Genomic DNA, 18,109 nt, shown 5'->3' on the forward strand with positions numbered 1-18,109 from the left:
ATTTGATTGGCACATGTATAGACTACAGCACAAAGCCATGTTGTATCAATCCGCATGAGGTTCTTGTACAATCGTTTGGCATTCAAAAGCATCGTTTACTTTTACTTATGTTCTTATTGATGAAACATTGAACTGCAATGAATTTATTTGATAGCTACATAATAAATTAAAACTAATGCAAGTTCAGTTTTTTAAAATACATTTAAAGAACGAATTTGGCTTCGTTTGATATTTTTCATGAAGAAGTCCAAATATTAAGCATAGGCGAACCCAAAACTATAAAGGCAAGATTTAGAAACTTTTGGTTTGGATTCATATAAATTTAAAATAACTACGGCTCCGAAATGTTTGGAAAGAGAGAGAGAGAGAGAGAGAGAGAGAGAGAGAGAGAGAGAGAATTCAAACTAATTGGCTCTTCTTGCAGAGAAAAGATCTATAATGTTACATATGTATAACTCTGCTACTGGTTTAACAAGGGGGCGGCGGTGTGTTTACTTTAAAAGCCCCTTCCATGCTATGTAACAAGATTGGTTATCGGACCCTTTTTTCTGAATCAGTGACCTAAATGATTCATTATTAAAAAAACCAAACAAATAAAAAAACCTTCAAAATTTCAGGGTTGTATACAAGAGATAAATACCTTATAAAGTCTCTATTTGTAATGTTATTTTTTTTCATGGAGTGTTCAATATGTCAAATTATCTGCCTGAAATTTTAAAAACATAAAAATCATAAAAGGGACTTCAGCAAACTTTTTACTTGTTTCAGCAGCTTCCGCTTGAAAAAATATACGCATCGTACACTATAGATAAAATATCTCAACAGAATGTCGCTTCCAGTGGGCATGTTCACGAAGCTATCTTAAGACTAAGATATGTCTCAGACATCACTTAGGACACGTCTTAGTCCTAAGTGAATTTCTTGAAGCCGTCCTATTTGGCATGTCTTAAAAAATATCTTAACTTTAAGACATCCTAACAGGTGTCTTAACTAGTACAAATGGCCGTCGCCTATTACAACTACATGAGAAGAAGAAACCCAAACCTACATCGCGACCGCATATTTCGAGATATCGACAACCCGCTTGATTACCTAGATGACACAGATATCATCTGTAAGTACAAACTGCCCCGTCATAACATAATAGACCTTTGTGGACGCTTCAATCGTGACCTGTGACGACCTACATTGAGGTCACGCCCACTACCCGTATCGCTGTGATGGTAGCTTTGAGATTTTACGCCACCGGCAGCTTCCAAGCCGTTCTAGGTGATGTGCACAGACTATCCAGACCTAGCGTGTCTAGAATAATTAATGATTTTACTGATTGTTTAGTGAGACTTTCTCCTGAGTATGTTAAAATGCCTACCCAAATCGACTCAGTGCAGATCATGCGGGGGTTCAGTGATATTGCAGGCTTCCCAAATGTCATAGGTGCAATCGATGGGACCCATATTAGAATAAAATCACCATCTCTTGATGAACACTTGTATGTAAATAGAAAAAAACTACCATTCCATTAATGTGCAGGCTGTGTGTGATTCAAAGCTTAGATTCATGAACATTGTAGCAAAATGGTCAGGCAGCACACACGACTCTTTCATTCTAGAAAACAGTTCGTTGAAAGATATGTATGAGAGGGGTGCAATTCCTGAGGGGTGGCTCCTTGGGGACATCAGCTATCCCCTGCGGCCTTGGCTGCTCACTCCAGTGCTGAACCCAACAACCAGACCGGAGGAGAGATACAACGCGTCTCACATCAGGACAAGGAATACCGTGGAACGCAGCTTCGGAGTCCTAATATCAAGATTTAGGTGCCTCGACACAAGTGAAGGATCTCTCTTTTATTCACCCACGAAGGAATGCAGAGTTACGGTGGCTGTTGCAGTTCTGCACAACATGTGTATTAACAATGGAGTCCCCATTCCGGCGGACTGTGTCGATGCCCATGACAGAGGGCGAATTGGGCGCCCACAGTATATTGGTCCCATCAACGACGGAGTGAAAGTGAGAAACAGACTCATCAACGGACGATTTGCTTGAAGAACTATATATGATATGAGTGAAATTTGGCCCCCATAATTCGCCATTTTTAAAGTGTTTCTGGCACAAAAAATGTTATGTTATATTTTAGAAGAGTTGATTAAGATATATTTCTCACCTATTTATTTGATTTATTTGCACTCACTGGCAGTATATGACGTCAGAAGAGACGCTTTTTTTTTTATAATTCAATCAAAATCAGTCAAAAATTGATGTTTTTCGTATCTTTTTATGAATGGGCAATAAAAAGCGAATGCTTGAACAAGGAAATTTTTTTGGTCACTTATTAGCCTTGGATAGATACATCTCTGATTGAAATAATTTGTTTGTTCAAGCATGCGCTCTATGTTTTCTGAAAGAAAAACTGCTTGAAAACAAGCTGTTCTATGCCAAAAATGCAAAAATGGCGGGAAAAGGTTGTATTTACGATGTCATATTTCTAAATTGTGGGCAGTTGAATCAAAATGAACATTATGTTAAAACATCACATATATATATGTACAAAAAAACAAAGAATTACAGTAAAATGATGATGTTAATATTAGGGGGCTGTTTTAGGCCCATATCATATATAGTCCTTTGTACATGTATCTATTTTATCATATTGATATATGTTTTTAATACGCCATTATTCATAAATACATGTATAATAAAATTTGTGAGCAATTTGTATTTATTTTCTTAAATTTTATATGAGCAAAAAAAAAAAAAAAAAAAGAAAAAAAAAGGAAGAACGAACGCACACAGAGAATCAATCTGATGCAAGTATCTATTCAACGTTGGTAAAAGTTACCCCCATGCTGGAGAGGTACACTTGATGTTTTTGTTGTTTGATTAAAAGTTAAGCTCTTTCAATTTCTAGCAGTTCCTTCTGAACGTTCAGTTTCTCCCTTTCAATCTGCACCAATTCTTCTTGGAAACGCAAAATATTTGCTCCATAAGTGTCCTCTGGCTGTTTAACACGAGTGGAGAGTCTACTGCTACGGGATTCCTGCTCTGAAAGTAATAATATTAAAATTATAATATTTACATTTTACATATTGATTCTTCATTTATTTTAATGTATAAGAATTTTAAAAATCAAAATCAAAAGTTATCTATATTATGTTCAATATTACATCTTATTAATATAATAATTAGATGATTGTTTACACGTACCGTGATCAAGTCTAGGACTCAATGCAGCCTCAACTATACCGGTACATCAGCTGATTCGCTCATATTGGATGGACCGGGGGTTGCGGTACCGAGTTCTGTCTCCCCTCCAACATCAATACCCCCAGGAATTCCGTCAATGGGCGTGTCCCCAATTATACCTATCACCAACTCCTCAAGAGGCGTCAGATCAGCCGGCGGCGGGCCTCCTCCAGTCTTTTTTTAGCTCTCTTCTTTGTTTCGCTACTTTTTTCTTTGTTTCTGACATGTATGTCGTCCATTTCTTTCGTATCTCATCCACATTCCTGGCATGTCCGGATGAGTTTTTTTTCGCAAATTGCCTCCCATACTCGCTTTTTTGTGTTGTTTGTCGTTACCGTCGACAGTCTTGAAAACAAGTCTCCTTTGCATTTCTCCACTTCTTTGGGAATGATTTGAATTTCAGTCTCAGAAAAGTTAGGATTTCTATTTCTTGATGACATGGCTATGGTTCACTCGCTTAACATGTATAATGTAATGAATAGGCACTGGACAGAACTGGACGCACGGATGATTTAAGACTGGCGCGAATTAAAACCAATTACCAATAGCATGTGGCTGATCATATAAAAACATAAACAAGGTACACGTGCTTTTACAAGTGTATGTTGACTGCTGTGTGAACCATTCATTTACATACATTAGCTTTTCCTAAAAGTATTTATTTACATGTTAAAATTCCATAATATTGAAGGCAATCACTTACATTTATTAGATTAAAGGCAGATAAAAAATCCAAAAGAACAATAATGTAGTGAATGTTTCACAAGAAATCTCTCTCTCTCTCTCTCTCTCTCTCTCTCTCTCTCTCTCTCTCTCTCTCTCTCTCTCTCTCTCTCTCTCTCTCACACAAGATCGGATGGGAAAGGGATTGGGAAGAATATGAAGTTTGGGAGTTTTCGTAAAGTTGAAATAGACACACAGGATTCATATATAAATATATACATGTGTACATGTATTATTCTTTTAACACCCCCTCCCCCGCTTCGTTACAACGCTTACCGTAAATCAATAACGACCAAATGCTCATCACACTGCACAGTTTATATAATACTAATGTGAAAATATAAATCCTTTTTTAAGACGATTTTATTTACTCTATTTATGATATATGTACCCAAATTATGTTTTCTGATTGAAAAAATACATTCCAAAGTATAGAACAGTATTTTGTATCATCGTTTTAAACTGTTTTTCTTCTAAGGATACATACAAACTGAAATTAAGATGTCTTAAATTAGGACACGTCTGAGATAGCTTCGAGAAACATCCTAAGATATGTCTCAGATTGGTCATAAGATTCGTCTTAAGATATGTCTTAGGACATGTCTTAGGACAAATCTTAAGATACTTTCGTGAACATGCCCACAGATTAATTATTTCAATGGGACATTGTCACGGTTTTCGTTAAAAACTATTTTCCCGATTATAATGTTTACAATGCTTCAGTAAAGCATTTTGAATAGGGAACCGAAATTTGAGTGTCATTCGTTGTGTTAAACATGTAAATGAGCTACAGAGATTACAATTCTTTGCCATGTATACATAGCTTTTGTTTACATTAGAATGCTGAAGTGGAAATTCAAGTATAATACCAAAAATGAAAATTTTAAAGGTTAGAGACTATTCATTAATGCTTAAACTAAATACGAAAATAGATAAATCAGCTTAAAAATATTTTTGTATTGGAATTTTGAACCTAATAGTATGTAAACAAAAACATGGCATGAGCCTTGTTTACATGACAAAGAATTGTGAGCCCTGCATCTTGCTTATAACTATACAACCGACTCTCAAATTTCCTATGATCATTAGAAATGCATTCCTAAAGCATTACAAAAAATAAAAACAGAAAAGTAGAATTTGACTATGCCCCTTTAATTTATATCTTTAACGAAAACATTGTGCTTTTTTTCTCTTGGTGTACAGGTCACCACCTTTTGCCATCAGGTATTACAGTACAATGTATACCCAAAGCGATGAAACAAATTCAACTTGTCAGTGCAGAGGTCTTGTATTGCTAAAAATATACTAGTAACTGGTTTCCAGTTCAAAACCATTCAACTTCAAAAAGGACTTGAAGTTATATATAAACATGTGTACAATACAACCGGTTTTGTAAATAAATAATATGTATTTGTGAATTCTATAAAACGTTATACTAAAAACAAAAATCGACATTAAGTAGACGTCCATCTTAAGACATCTAAGCTTTTAAAAGATTCAATTTTCAGCTTTATAATAATACAATGTACATGTATATGAAACACCGTTTTCTTAAGATAGAAGAGGTAATTAAGAAATGAGACGGCTGATCAATTTGCTCCGAAGCATTACACCTGTAAAATGGCACGGTAATCAAAATTCATTATATTAAGCTTTTTGGTCAGGCAGTCTTTTTAAAACTATTATATGCTCAAATAATGCAAAGCTGTTCCACTCAAGGTTTTGTAGGGCAAATCATTTTATGTTATTTACATAGGTTTTTTAATTTTCAGGCCACTGTGAAAATAAATTGCAGCAGATTAATGTCTGTCAACACAAGCTTTTCAAACCTTTATTGAAATGGAATAAGTCATCTCCAGAGATAATTGTATCGTAACATAACAATAATCTAAGTTGGAACCTAATTTGCTGAGCAGCAAAAATTCTCAACTTAGATGTTGCGTGTATTAAACAATTAAAAAAACATTTTTCCATGCAGGATGATTTTTGACGTAAATGTGAATCAACATCACCATCAACATTAAGTGCTGCAAGTCCGATTAAAATGCAAGTTCGTACAATACAAATATCTTTATAATTTAAGTCTTGTAAAGGCAAAGAATAGTTTTACTTACCAGTGACACACATGATATTTCAAATTCAATGGTGTCCAGATCATCAACAGCCGTGAAGGAAGTTCCCTGAAGAATAAAATATAAATCATCCATATGCAACTGAAACTAACAGATTTGAATTTAAAACTCAGTGCAAAGGTGACATTATCCACCTGCCTAAAGTCAGTTTACAAACATTTAATATACAATAAATTTATATTACATAAAGATGTAAATTATGAATTTTAATTTATCTATTTCATTTTCAACACAGTATTAGCGTCAGTTAAAGGATACATCTTGAAACAAAATAAGTACCGTAACTGATAAATCATAGTCGCCGTTACTAATTTAATATACAGACAAAAAGCATGCAAATCAATCTTATTTTTATTTCTTGGTATAATCTTTTTTGGGGATGCTTGAATCGGTTTCAAACTAAATTATACCGGTAGACCAATCGCAACTTCTCGGGCCTTTCCGGCAGGCTCGGAAAAACACCTCGAATGTATTAACATTACCGGATGTTAGAATTTTATACAAAATGGAGTCGCTTCCTATTAAAATAAGTATCGGCTAGACAGCCTTATAAGTCGCTTCTGTGTTATATTTTAGGGTATATCATTTACTTTATTGAAATCTAGCTTACATCTCAACAGATCGTAAAATGTGTTGTATTTATATCAAGTTTTATAAAAAGGGGGGTTGTCATGGACGCCTAGGTAATACATTCGAGGTGTTTTTCCGAGCTTGCCGGAAAGGCCCGAGAAGTTGCGATTGACCGGTAGACTGCATTTTATTATTCATTATTACATCAGATCACTCAACCTGTCCAAAATACTCTGAAATACTTGAGAAATATAAAAGGTTTTTAAGAGGCATTCAGAAGTTGGAGTTCTATTCGCTTTTCGCTATTCACTATTCGAATAGCGAATAGAATTCTCTGGTCGGTTCGCTATTCAAATTACCGTAAACATGCTAATAAACGTAATTCAAAATTTCATATAAACTTCCATTTTTAAGTGAAAACACAGTTTTATAGTAAAAATTAATACTTGCTGACCTCACCTAAACATTGACATGATGAACACGACCAGTAAGAGGCCTAGCTAGCCTGGCGAAAATAGGACATTTCGTATAATACAATTATAATGGGACATCTTTCAAGTGGCTGACTAACACCTTGTATCCCATATCTGGGCCTTCATATTTGGTGGGGATGGGGCCCCGGGACAGCCCAGTTGACCTTCATAAGGAATTGGGTTTACACGGCCATTTAAAGGCTTAGCTAGCCTGGCGAAAATGCGACATTATGTATAATACAATTATAACGGGATATCTTTCAAGGGGCTGGCTTACACCCTGTATTCCATATATGGGCCTTCATATTTGGTGGGGATGGGGCCCCAGGACAGCCCAATTGAGCCTCAAAAGGAATTGGGTTTACATGGCCATTAACAGGCTTACCTAGCCTGGCAAAAAAAGGAAATTTCATATAATACAATCATAATCTTTCAAGGGGCTGGCTTACACTCTGCATCCCATATTTCGGCCTTCATATTGGGAGGGGATGGGGCCCCGGGACCACCCGGTCGACCCCCTTTTCGCCGAGCTAGCTAAGCCTCTTACTGGTCGTGTAAACCCAATTCCTTTTGAGGGTCGACTGGGCTGTCCCCGGGCCCCATCCTCACCAAATATGAAGGCCCAAATATGGGATACAGGGTGTTAGCCAGCCCCTTGAAAGAAATCCCATTATAACTGTATTATACGAAATGTCGCATTCTTCGCCAGGCTAGCTAAGCCTCTTACTGGTCGTGTAAACCCAATTCCTTTTGAGGGTCGACTGGGCTGTCCCGGGGCCCCATACTCACTAAAAATGAAAGTGGGATAGAGGGTGTTAGCCGGCCCCTTGAAAGAAATCGCATTATAATTGTATTATACGAAATGTCGCATTTTTCGCCAGGCTAGCTAAGCCTCTTACTGGTCGTGATCATTATGTCAATGTTTAGGGTAGGTCAGCAAGTAATGATTTTTCTATAAAACTGTTTTTTCAAATAAAAAGGGAAGTTATTATGAAATTTTGAATTTACGTTTATTAGCATGTTTACGGTAATTTGAATAGCGAACCGCCCACAGAATTCTATTCGCTTTTCGAATAGTGAATAGCGAAAAGCGAATAGAACTTCAACTTCTGAATGCCTTTTTAAGATCACTTTTATATGGAAAAACTTTTTGAATCTTGCTAAGGCAACGTTTTTAGTGACATATGTGTACAATATTTTTTGCTAGGAATACAAAAACAGCTGCGGAGGTATCCGGACACACTGTGAGATTAAATACAGAATATTAGGATTGAAGATCGTCTGCGTAACATTGCAATTAGAACCAAACAAGATCTGCAAATGGACGAAATATAAAAAAGTTTGTAATCAATTCAGCATAAAAAACTAGGATTTCCTAACTACTACAACAATATTGAAATTTTCGTTGATGATTCTTGTAAAAGCAATAACAAACTATACTGGAAACTATCGAAAAACGTTTTACAGACAACTAGTGAAGTACCACCATTACAATACACAGATGTTAAAAATAATGTTAAAATAGCATTTTCTGATTTTCTGATTTAATTAATCATTTATCAACTAATGTTTCACAGACACGAGTAAGCAGAAAATAATAACAAAAAAATATGATATTTAAGGAAGTTTTTTATATAGTGTCTTCTTGTTTTAGAGCTTATAGATAAGAAGTAATCCGTCAAAACATCATTTTTGTTACCAAATCTTTTCTCTAAGATGTCGTTCTATAAAATACATGCCATTAATTAAGGTTAAAGTCCATAGCTAATAGTTAAAATTGACCAAAATTTACACATGTATAGCATTTTTGTATTGTAGTCTGATAAGTCAGGTCCACAAAGCGTACTTATTCATAAATAAGTTATGATATAGTGGTTTTAACAAATCGTTAAACTCTATTTTATACATCCAGTTCCAATTTAACTAAAATTGATAATTATCTATAGGAAAAACGAACGTTTTGCAAATTTCATCATTGTCAATAATTTTTGCACGGGGGAAAACATTTCTGAGAGGTGATAGCAAAAAAACTAGCTAGCTAGCATGTAAACGTAATTTTTCTTTTGATCATGTTTTGTTAGCTGTATATTTATAAATTAAAACTAAGCTTTTTATGATTGAGGCCATTTAGTGCCGAGTAGTGGACTATCTTAATGTTGATTAAAAACTCCGGGTCAGTTTTCAATTACAGCGTATCATATTATGTAAATGATATACTTTTTTAGTTTAATCTAGGAAAAGAAATCATTCTTTTCTTTTATGGTAATAATCATAATCATCGGACGGTCACGTGATCAAATCCAAGAGAGGTTTCTAAAACATTTGATCATCTACCGAAACGCATAATATTCATATACATGTAAAAGACAAATAATGATTTCCTATCAGTTATTGTATATGATGTAGCAATTACTCTTTGATTGAACTTTGTTTTTATTGTTTAGTGTTTTGAAAACTCTGTCTGAGCCTTAGTCGCCTTTATGTGTTAAGTTAGGCGACACATGTCTTTATGCTATGCAGAAAAAACTCTTAAACATGCCTTTTTCAATTATCACTTTCTTAAACCCTTCACCGAAAATAGATTAGAAGTTTTACCACGGACTAAGACACTGAAACATTTAAATATATATGTTTATCACATTGACGGGGAGTTTTTGTGTACACAGTGCGGTGTCTTCCTACTTAGCCAACATTTTGAAAAAAATACAGGTAAAATACAGGTAGATCTGTGTTGGTTAAGGGGGAATGGGGTGCATGTCGAGAACAAAAGAATTTAATTACAGGTAAGATATAGTCTGTTTTCACATAAAAAGGGGGGGAAAATATATTCGCCTTCAGAAGAGTAAATATGATTTGAGCTTCAGTCCCACTAAATATTTTTTTATGCAATTAATTCCAATGAAAATAAATTAAATAATTAACTGTTACATATTTATATATGTATAAATATGTAACAGTTAATTTTTTAAAAATCATAATTTTATTATATATATATATATATATATATATATATATATATATATATATATATATATATATATATATATATATATATATATATCTTGGTTTGTCTATTTTCATCATATTTTGAGTTAATTATATTAGTTGAGTTAACTTAGACTTAGCATTGAAAAATAATGTAATTATAAAAATCCCGTTTGAAATTATAGCTATGAATCATATGGGTTATATTTCAATTTTTTTCTTCAACATTCTATGGTTTCTAAAGTTATACATGTATTGAGTATTTCTAGTCTACACAATACATGAAATTAACAAAACACAAATAATGCTAGAAAAAAGTGCTTACGTTTTTCAATGTTGTATACTTCACATTTAATAAGATCTATTGTATGATGACGAATAAATAATTAGTTAAACAGATAAAATTCTCCTCTGTCGTTCTGTAGAAAGTTGATTTGAACCTGAAGATAGGCCATTTTGATTTGATTTGATTTTTTAATATCTTTAAACTAACAGTACATAAAACAGTTAAGATCTTATAATTTTCACGCTTTTGATTTTGTAAACTAAAAACCATAATTATGCTTATCTATCTAGTCTATATTCTTTAAATGCACATTTATTCTCATTTTTTGTAATTATGCATCCAATTTGAACAGTTTATAATTATTTACTAAAATGTTTTAATTCATACAAAAGGTTTTATGTAATCATCTTGCATAGAATTACTTATCTATATTTTGTTAATTAAAACTATGCTATTGTTATTTTTATCTATTTTTTCTTATATGGGAAAAATAGTGCTTTTTTAAATAAATAACATAACAGATTTAAAGAAGATTTATGTTTCATTTGGTATTAAAAGTATATTATATATATTATATATTAGTATTACCAGTATTTCTTTAAGGAATTTTATACATCCTATTTTACTATTTATAAAAATGCTATCGTTTATGTGCTTTTTTATCAAACTATTCTCAGGTAATTGATAACAAATACATTTTCATGATAAAACAGACTATAGCCCCCTAATCACTCAGGTATAAAAATCAAAATGTTGGCCAGGTGGGAATTAAAAATATCAGAATGTTGGCTAAGTGGGAATAAACCCACAGTGCCACCTTTGCGCTAAAATATTTACTAGTATCCGGTTGAGTATTTTCATTTCAATACTCTCTCTCTCTCTCTCTCTCTCTCTCTCTCTTCAATTTCCCCAAAAATAGACATTGAGCGGATAATCAGTTATTTAACTAATTCATTTTCCGAATTGACCGATTCAATTCTTAGCATAAGAGTTGGGAGTGAAAAATAAATCTTACGTCTCTGTCGATTTCTTTCTTTAATCGAATGTAAGTCCGCCGTCCGAAGGGCGAACCAGACACAGTCTCTGTTACCAGTTCAATCAGATCATTCAAATTCACTGAACTTGGTGTGGCCTGTGTACGGGCGATAGTTAGAGTAACTCCCGAGTTAACATCCGTTCCTCCGTTGATTCCTTCGATTGTAGTGTCCGTTCTGTAGAGAGGGGAATTTGGATCAAATTGAAATACACTGGATTCATACACTGCACCAGCAATGTTCGGGTCCGTAAAGCCAGGACTTCTGGTACATGCTGCAAAAATTCATCAGAATATCAGAGAGTTGCTTCCGTGGCATACTTGTTAACAGCTTTGAATATAGAACTTATTTGAAAATCAAAAGAAAAACAAGCTTTCTTACGCTCTTGAGATTTTACTGCGTGTGATTTCAGCACTACAAGTAGTATAAGCACCATCAAATGGGTTTGGTTCCACATTCTGATAAATGAGGAAACCTGCCTTTTCCTGAAAGAAAGAAAACACCATTGATTGGGATATTGTTTATATATATCGCAAATACCCATTAATGTTCAGCATACATACTGATTGGATATATTTTTATTGATATTTCTAAATAAATTTTAAGCATTTTTTTCTTTGGTCCACGAACATGTAATATAGTATTCTGAAAACTATAAATTTTCATGCAGTTAATTTTTTTTAAGTTCACAGAAACGTTTTCTGTATTGCTTTATTTCTCACTGACAAAAAAATATTTCAGCTTTATGTATGATTCATACAGATAAGAAAATCTAAATAAATGGTTATTTGAAGTTTTTATACAAAAATGCATTATAGGCTTAAAAAGCCAACCCACCCATTACGACACATGTTTTCAATATACAACCACAAAAGCATTTTAAAATTAGAACTACAGTCTACCTTCTATACCCATAAAGTACTATACAAACGCCCAATGTACATGTACGTGTATTACATGACAGTTAGAAAATTCAATCAAAGCCTTAGTCACGACTGGTCGTACGTGCCTGTACGGGTGGTCTGCGGGCGGATTTTTATGATGGTCTTTTAAGACACTCAAGTGCATCTTACAATTTTGGAAGGACGTACGCTTCCCGTAAGCACGCACAAGTTCTGTTGAACATGTACAGCAATTACCGGGGTTTCCTTGCGAGATCTTAAAACGTACGCTGCACTTGCCCCTCACTCAAAGAACCCGTAAGATAACCGTGTGATTTAACTTGCACGAATGACGTAATGAAATCTTGTCCATTGCGTTACATGTACGTTGACTGCAGGTTACGTGTGCTCGCCATCAATATATAAGTTTTTCTACAAAAAATGATTAAGAGAAAAAAATCTCATTAGCATAAATGAATCGACAGTTTAACCATTCATCAAATTCAAATCCAAGACGTTAGTAACAACCTTCTAAAATAAACAAAATTAGACAAAACAATACGTTCTTTTTGACAAAAAAGATGGAATACAAAACAGAAAAACAGGACACGAAGGAACTGGATATTGAAGTAGATTGTAGAGAAAAAGTTCCCCAATCACTTTGACCTGCAAGCGTCCTAAGATAAAATCATATACATATTCGGAGTAAGGAAAAGTAAAATGACATTTACGCACAGAACGATATTTTTAACTACAACCATCTACAAAAAAACTCTAACTCATCCTACTGGAGAAAGTTGTTGTTTTCGTGTGTATGATAATTTTGATCGGAAAATATTGGTAGCAATTTATATCACAATTGGAACCTTTTAGAATGGTTTTCATAATTGTATCAAAATCAGGATACCAGAAAGGAATTTGTAGACTTTGAATTTTAAAATGAATGAATTGTAAATGGTGCCACTCTTTTTATTAGTAACATATGTAAAAGCAAAGTAATTAGATGTGGCTCTTTGCCTTCAATTGAAAGGTTCATCAAAGCATTTTCGAAGATATTGTAAAGTTTAACAAATAGTTAACAAAATTGTAAAATCATTAAAGATATTATATCGGCCAAGAAAATTATCAATTGATAATCAATTCGCTTTTGCGCAGACTTTCTTCTAGATTTCAGAGAAATTTTTAAATTTTTTATAGCATTAGATACGAACAATCTTCATTTGTGTCGTCCAGTTTCGCTAATATAATCACCAAAGCAGCAATTACAGAAATGTATTCTTTTTCTACGAATTGTTTTGACGTTTCAATATTTACTTGTTTACAGTAGATATATTTCAGTACATTTCCAAAGAAAAATATGTTCTTAATTTCATGTGAAAACTTTTGATTGTCCGTGCTGCTGTCGTGAAGCAAATAAAGACGTCAATACGATTGACTTGCAGATGACCTACGACGCGAATGCTATTACTGTCATTCGCAAGGCAACATACGTCAATGCACGACAATCGTAAGACGGAAGTACGGTTCCTAACGGCATCGCACGTTGCGAGTGGCAACCCGTCTATAAACAAAATTGTACGTGACACCTACGACTGGCATGTCAAACGTCCGTGTCTCTTTCTAAGCACACTCAATCACTTCAAAACGAATTTTAACGCTATGACGGGAGCCACAGCTGAAAAGAAACCCGTAGAACACGCACGATAACCGAACAGTTGTGACTGAGGCTTATCTTTTCTTTATTTTCTAGATATTTAATATTACAATCTGCAATAAAAAAGCAAATCTCTTTATCTTTTTACAATAGATTTCGGAGATTTGAGAAAGGTTGTTTATAGATACATGCATAGACAGATATAAAGTGATCCTTGAGATTTCTTTCAGGAAATTGCAAAAGAGAGAATATTCATAATATCTAAAAGATGCCGTAGAGTCTACCATATGATCAGTATGTGCGAGACGTGCGGTAAGTTTTACATCTGACATCTAAATTATTAAAAAACAACATTCAATTCCCCTCATATTTTATCCTAAGCTCAGGATATTTTATCCATGTCAACCTGTCCATCGATATTTTTTCGCGTAAAGCCTGGGTCACAACTGACCGTGCGCGTTCACTGATTGTGTATGTGCTATGGGTTTTGCCAGTAGCTGATTGTAGTGTTGCATTAAAGTTTAAAACGTAAGACCAGAAAAGATTGCATGTGGAACGTTAAACAAACAACCATTAGAATAAAATGCCTTTAGTACATTTAGGTGCCACGTACGATTATCATATGGAGATGGGTTGCCACTTGCAACGTGCGATGCCTGTAGGAAGCGTACTTGCGTCTTAAGGTTGTCATGCAACAAACCTACGCTCGTCTTGCGAAGAGCAGTGCCAACATCCGCGTCGTAGGTCACTTGCAAGTCAATTGTACTGATGTCTTACTTTACTTTATGGCAGACGCATGGACCCTTTTCAGGTTTGTTCTGTTATATAGAGAGTATTTTAGACATGTAATGAAACTAAATTCATTACATATCTGGTTTCACCAGTGAATATTTTATGCAAATTGAATATTGTCTCAAAACATTAAACTGCATATTTTTTTAATATTATAACCGTTATGGTTAATATTTAATATTTTTAAAACGATATGAATTTGACCTAAAATCTATAATAAAAAATATGTGTAAGAAATCATCAAATATCAATGTCATTGCATGCTAATGTTAGTTTAAATTTCTTTGAACAAACTTTCAAGTAATAGCAAATCAGAATCATGTCGAAATGCGTAGACCATACATTTTTTTCTGAACAATTACTGCAACAACATTTATAATTCATTTGATTTTAAATATATTAAAGTCAAACAAATTAGTTTTAGGTACTTGAAATTCAACATCATGGACAAAATCGTTTTAAAATGTTATTGTAATTAGAGATTTTAGTGAAAATTTCAAACTGGAGAAATGCTAGTATTCATAACCGTAAGACTGTGTTTAGAAACTGTTTAGGCCAAGTATTACATCAGTTTCCTCTTGTGGGATGTGTCGCAGTATTTTGTTGAAATTTTGTTGTACAAACCATCGTTATGTGCTGAAAAAAACATTCATCAGATTCTGTTGAATTTGTATAATAATTCTATTTCATTTTTTCTCCTCTAGAATCATCTTGCGAGGAAACCGTAGTTATTGTTGTGCATGTTCAACAATTACTGTGCTTGCTTACGGAAAAAGTACATGTTCGTTTTTCCAAAATAATAAAATGCACCTGCGTGTCTCGCAATTTTTTTTTTATCGAAATCCGCCCGCAGACCACCCGTAGAAAGACGTAGGACCGGTTGTGACTGAGGCTTAACTAATACCATACATTATAACTTTTGATTTTTTTTTTTAGATTATTTCAAAAATTCCTTTTTGAAATTGGATTTCCGTCCTTTAATGTGGCCCAATCGTACACCCGGGGATCATAATTTTAGCAAGCTTGAATCTACACTTCCTTTGCAAGTTATAGTTTTTCTGGCGAAATGGTTTTTGAAAACAAAAAATTTCTCCGTAAATTTCAATCTCAAAATTAGACACCACCCTTTTTTTGCCACATCCTGCCCCCGTGGATCACGATTTTAACGAAGCTGAATCTTATAGCTTTTCTGAGTAAATTTTAAGAAAACTCTCAATATTTATTTTTATGATTGTGGCTTCACCCTTCCCCCAGGGGTCATGATTTAAACAAAATTGAATCTACCCACCTGAGAATATTTTCAAGTTACAGGTTTCCTGGCCTTATAGTTTTTGAGCGAATTGTTGAACATTTTTCTCTATTATTCCTTTGTAAAATTTCGACCTTCTGTGACCAGTGCTATTTTTAACTATCTTAAATGCATAATATTGACCAATTTTTTGTAGGTACATTTGCACTCTCCTCATTGACATTTTTCAATTTGCATCACTAAATGATTCCCTAGTAGAATGGCATCAAAGCTCTTGAAAAGTTAAGATACTATTTCTACAGTTAATAAAATCCAAAACACTTTTTGTTTAAAAAAAGGAGAGGATTTTAAAAGATATTTCTCGAATATTCCTTTGTAAAATTTCGACCCTTTGTGAGACTGGGACCCACCCTATAATCGTGGATCATGATTTGAATAAACTTGAATATGCATTACCTAGGGATGCTTCTACACAAGTTTCAGATTTTCTAGCCCCAGTTTTCGAAAAAATGAAAATAAATTACCAATAGATTTTCAAAAGCTAAGAATTACCCCCCCCCCCCCCTTGAAAGAAAGAATTGCTCATCATTAAAAAAAACCAACAACTTTAATCCCTTTTACTCCACGATGTTTGTCCTAAGTTTGATCGCAATTTATTTAGCTCAGTGGTTCTAGAGATAACGTCGATAATTCAAAAATTTTACAGACGGACAGACGAAGACAGTCGGGTAGAAAAACAGAAAGACAGACAGAAGGACGCCAGAACAAACAGAATCATAAAATCTCATTTGAGCTTTTAGCTCAGGTGAGCTAAAATTCGACTTATCATAACGCAAACCATCAAAAAGTACAATGAAGCGCATTGAAGTGGTAAAATTGTTCGTTCGAATGGAATGTTCTAAACTTTGTATCGAACGTCAATTGTAACATAAGACACGCCCATTTCTTTTGAAACGAGGAAAACAGTATTAGTCACAATGCTTTCGAAACCGCCACTCTTCTAAACAGCACAAGCAGAAATTTTACACACGTGCATTATACACAAAAACACACCATAAACATACTTTTTTAAGAGTAAAGAATATTTTTAGTAAATAATTTATTTGTGTTTTGAATTTCCTGTTACATGTACTGTATTGTAAATAAAGAAAAGTGGGTTTTTTTTCACAACATATATGCACATGTTTCAGTTTTTTTTTTAGAGGGGTAAGCTACGTTCTTCGTCTTCTTCTGCATTTTTTGCTGTGCTTGCAGCATGGTGAGGGGACTGAGGATACGCATGGGGCACGGATAACATATGCATAGAAATATCGGGATTCAGCTTGTGTCCACATTTCCAGGGTCCACAGCCCTGCTTGTATTGTTAAGAAGATGAGCGGTTCCGAAAGCATTGTTACGAATACTGTTTTCCTCGTTATAAAAGAAATGGGCGTGTCTTATGTAACAATTGACGTTTGATACAAAGCGTAGGACATTCCATTTAAACGAAAACTTTTACCACTTCAATGCGCTCCATTGTAAGTTAAATAACCAAACGCTTGTAAATTTAAAAGGTCCTTGACATTTCTATTGATTGGATATGCACGATCACCTACTTGTGATGTTTTTGTAAACTAGTAATAAATATAAAAGCCCTCTCAATGTCCACTCCCTCTCTCATATGTTTCATGTCTTCCTCCCTCTTAAGCGTTATTCACTCATCGGGTTATGCATTTGATGTATGGTTGGCTGAGTTTACACATAACTAAACCAGTAAAAAATTAACAAGTGTAAAAGCACTCACTGTAACTGTAAATTTACACATATACGTTTTGATTTATATGTATGCGATAAGAACAAAAACTTGAGCGATGTTACATATACATTTTGTTGGAAAAAAACTTTTAAATGCTATAAAGTATGTCTTTTTCCCTTTGTGTCAAGTTTAAAACATTTATAAAGAGTACTAGTCTTTTCAATGTTCAAAGTCTTTACTAAACTCGGAAGGATTTTAATGAAAGTTTAGAAGATTTGCTTCAAAAGTAAGCTTCTCTTGATTTTTAAGAAATAGAACGCGTCTTTGAATTGTAGTGAAAAATATATCTATACAT

The 18,109-nt window shown here is 33.9% G+C and overlaps 1 protein-coding gene and 1 pseudogene across 1 annotated transcript in view; one reads left to right on the forward strand and one right to left on the reverse strand.

Annotated features, from left to right (window-relative positions):
- The window catches only part of LOC128167719 (protocadherin Fat 4-like), a 35,321-nt gene that overhangs the window by 15,454 nt on the left and 1,758 nt on the right, over positions 1-18,109 (reverse strand). The window contains exons 2-4 of the mRNA XM_052833597.1: positions 11,825-11,928; positions 11,425-11,717; positions 6,078-6,143 (exon numbers count right to left, since the gene is read on the reverse strand). Of these exons, the coding sequence (XP_052689557.1) occupies positions 6,078-6,143; positions 11,425-11,717; positions 11,825-11,900 (435 nt within the window). The 5' untranslated portion in view covers positions 11,901-11,928. The remainder of the gene's footprint in view (positions 1-6,077; positions 6,144-11,424; positions 11,718-11,824; positions 11,929-18,109) is intronic.
- On the forward strand, positions 1,000-2,043 carry LOC128167721 (putative nuclease HARBI1; annotated as a pseudogene).

The sequence above is a fragment of the Crassostrea angulata genome, chromosome 10 (genome assembly GCF_025612915.1).
Source record: "Crassostrea angulata isolate pt1a10 chromosome 10, ASM2561291v2, whole genome shotgun sequence".
In the NCBI taxonomy this organism is placed as follows: domain Eukaryota; kingdom Metazoa; phylum Mollusca; class Bivalvia; order Ostreida; family Ostreidae; genus Magallana; species Magallana angulata.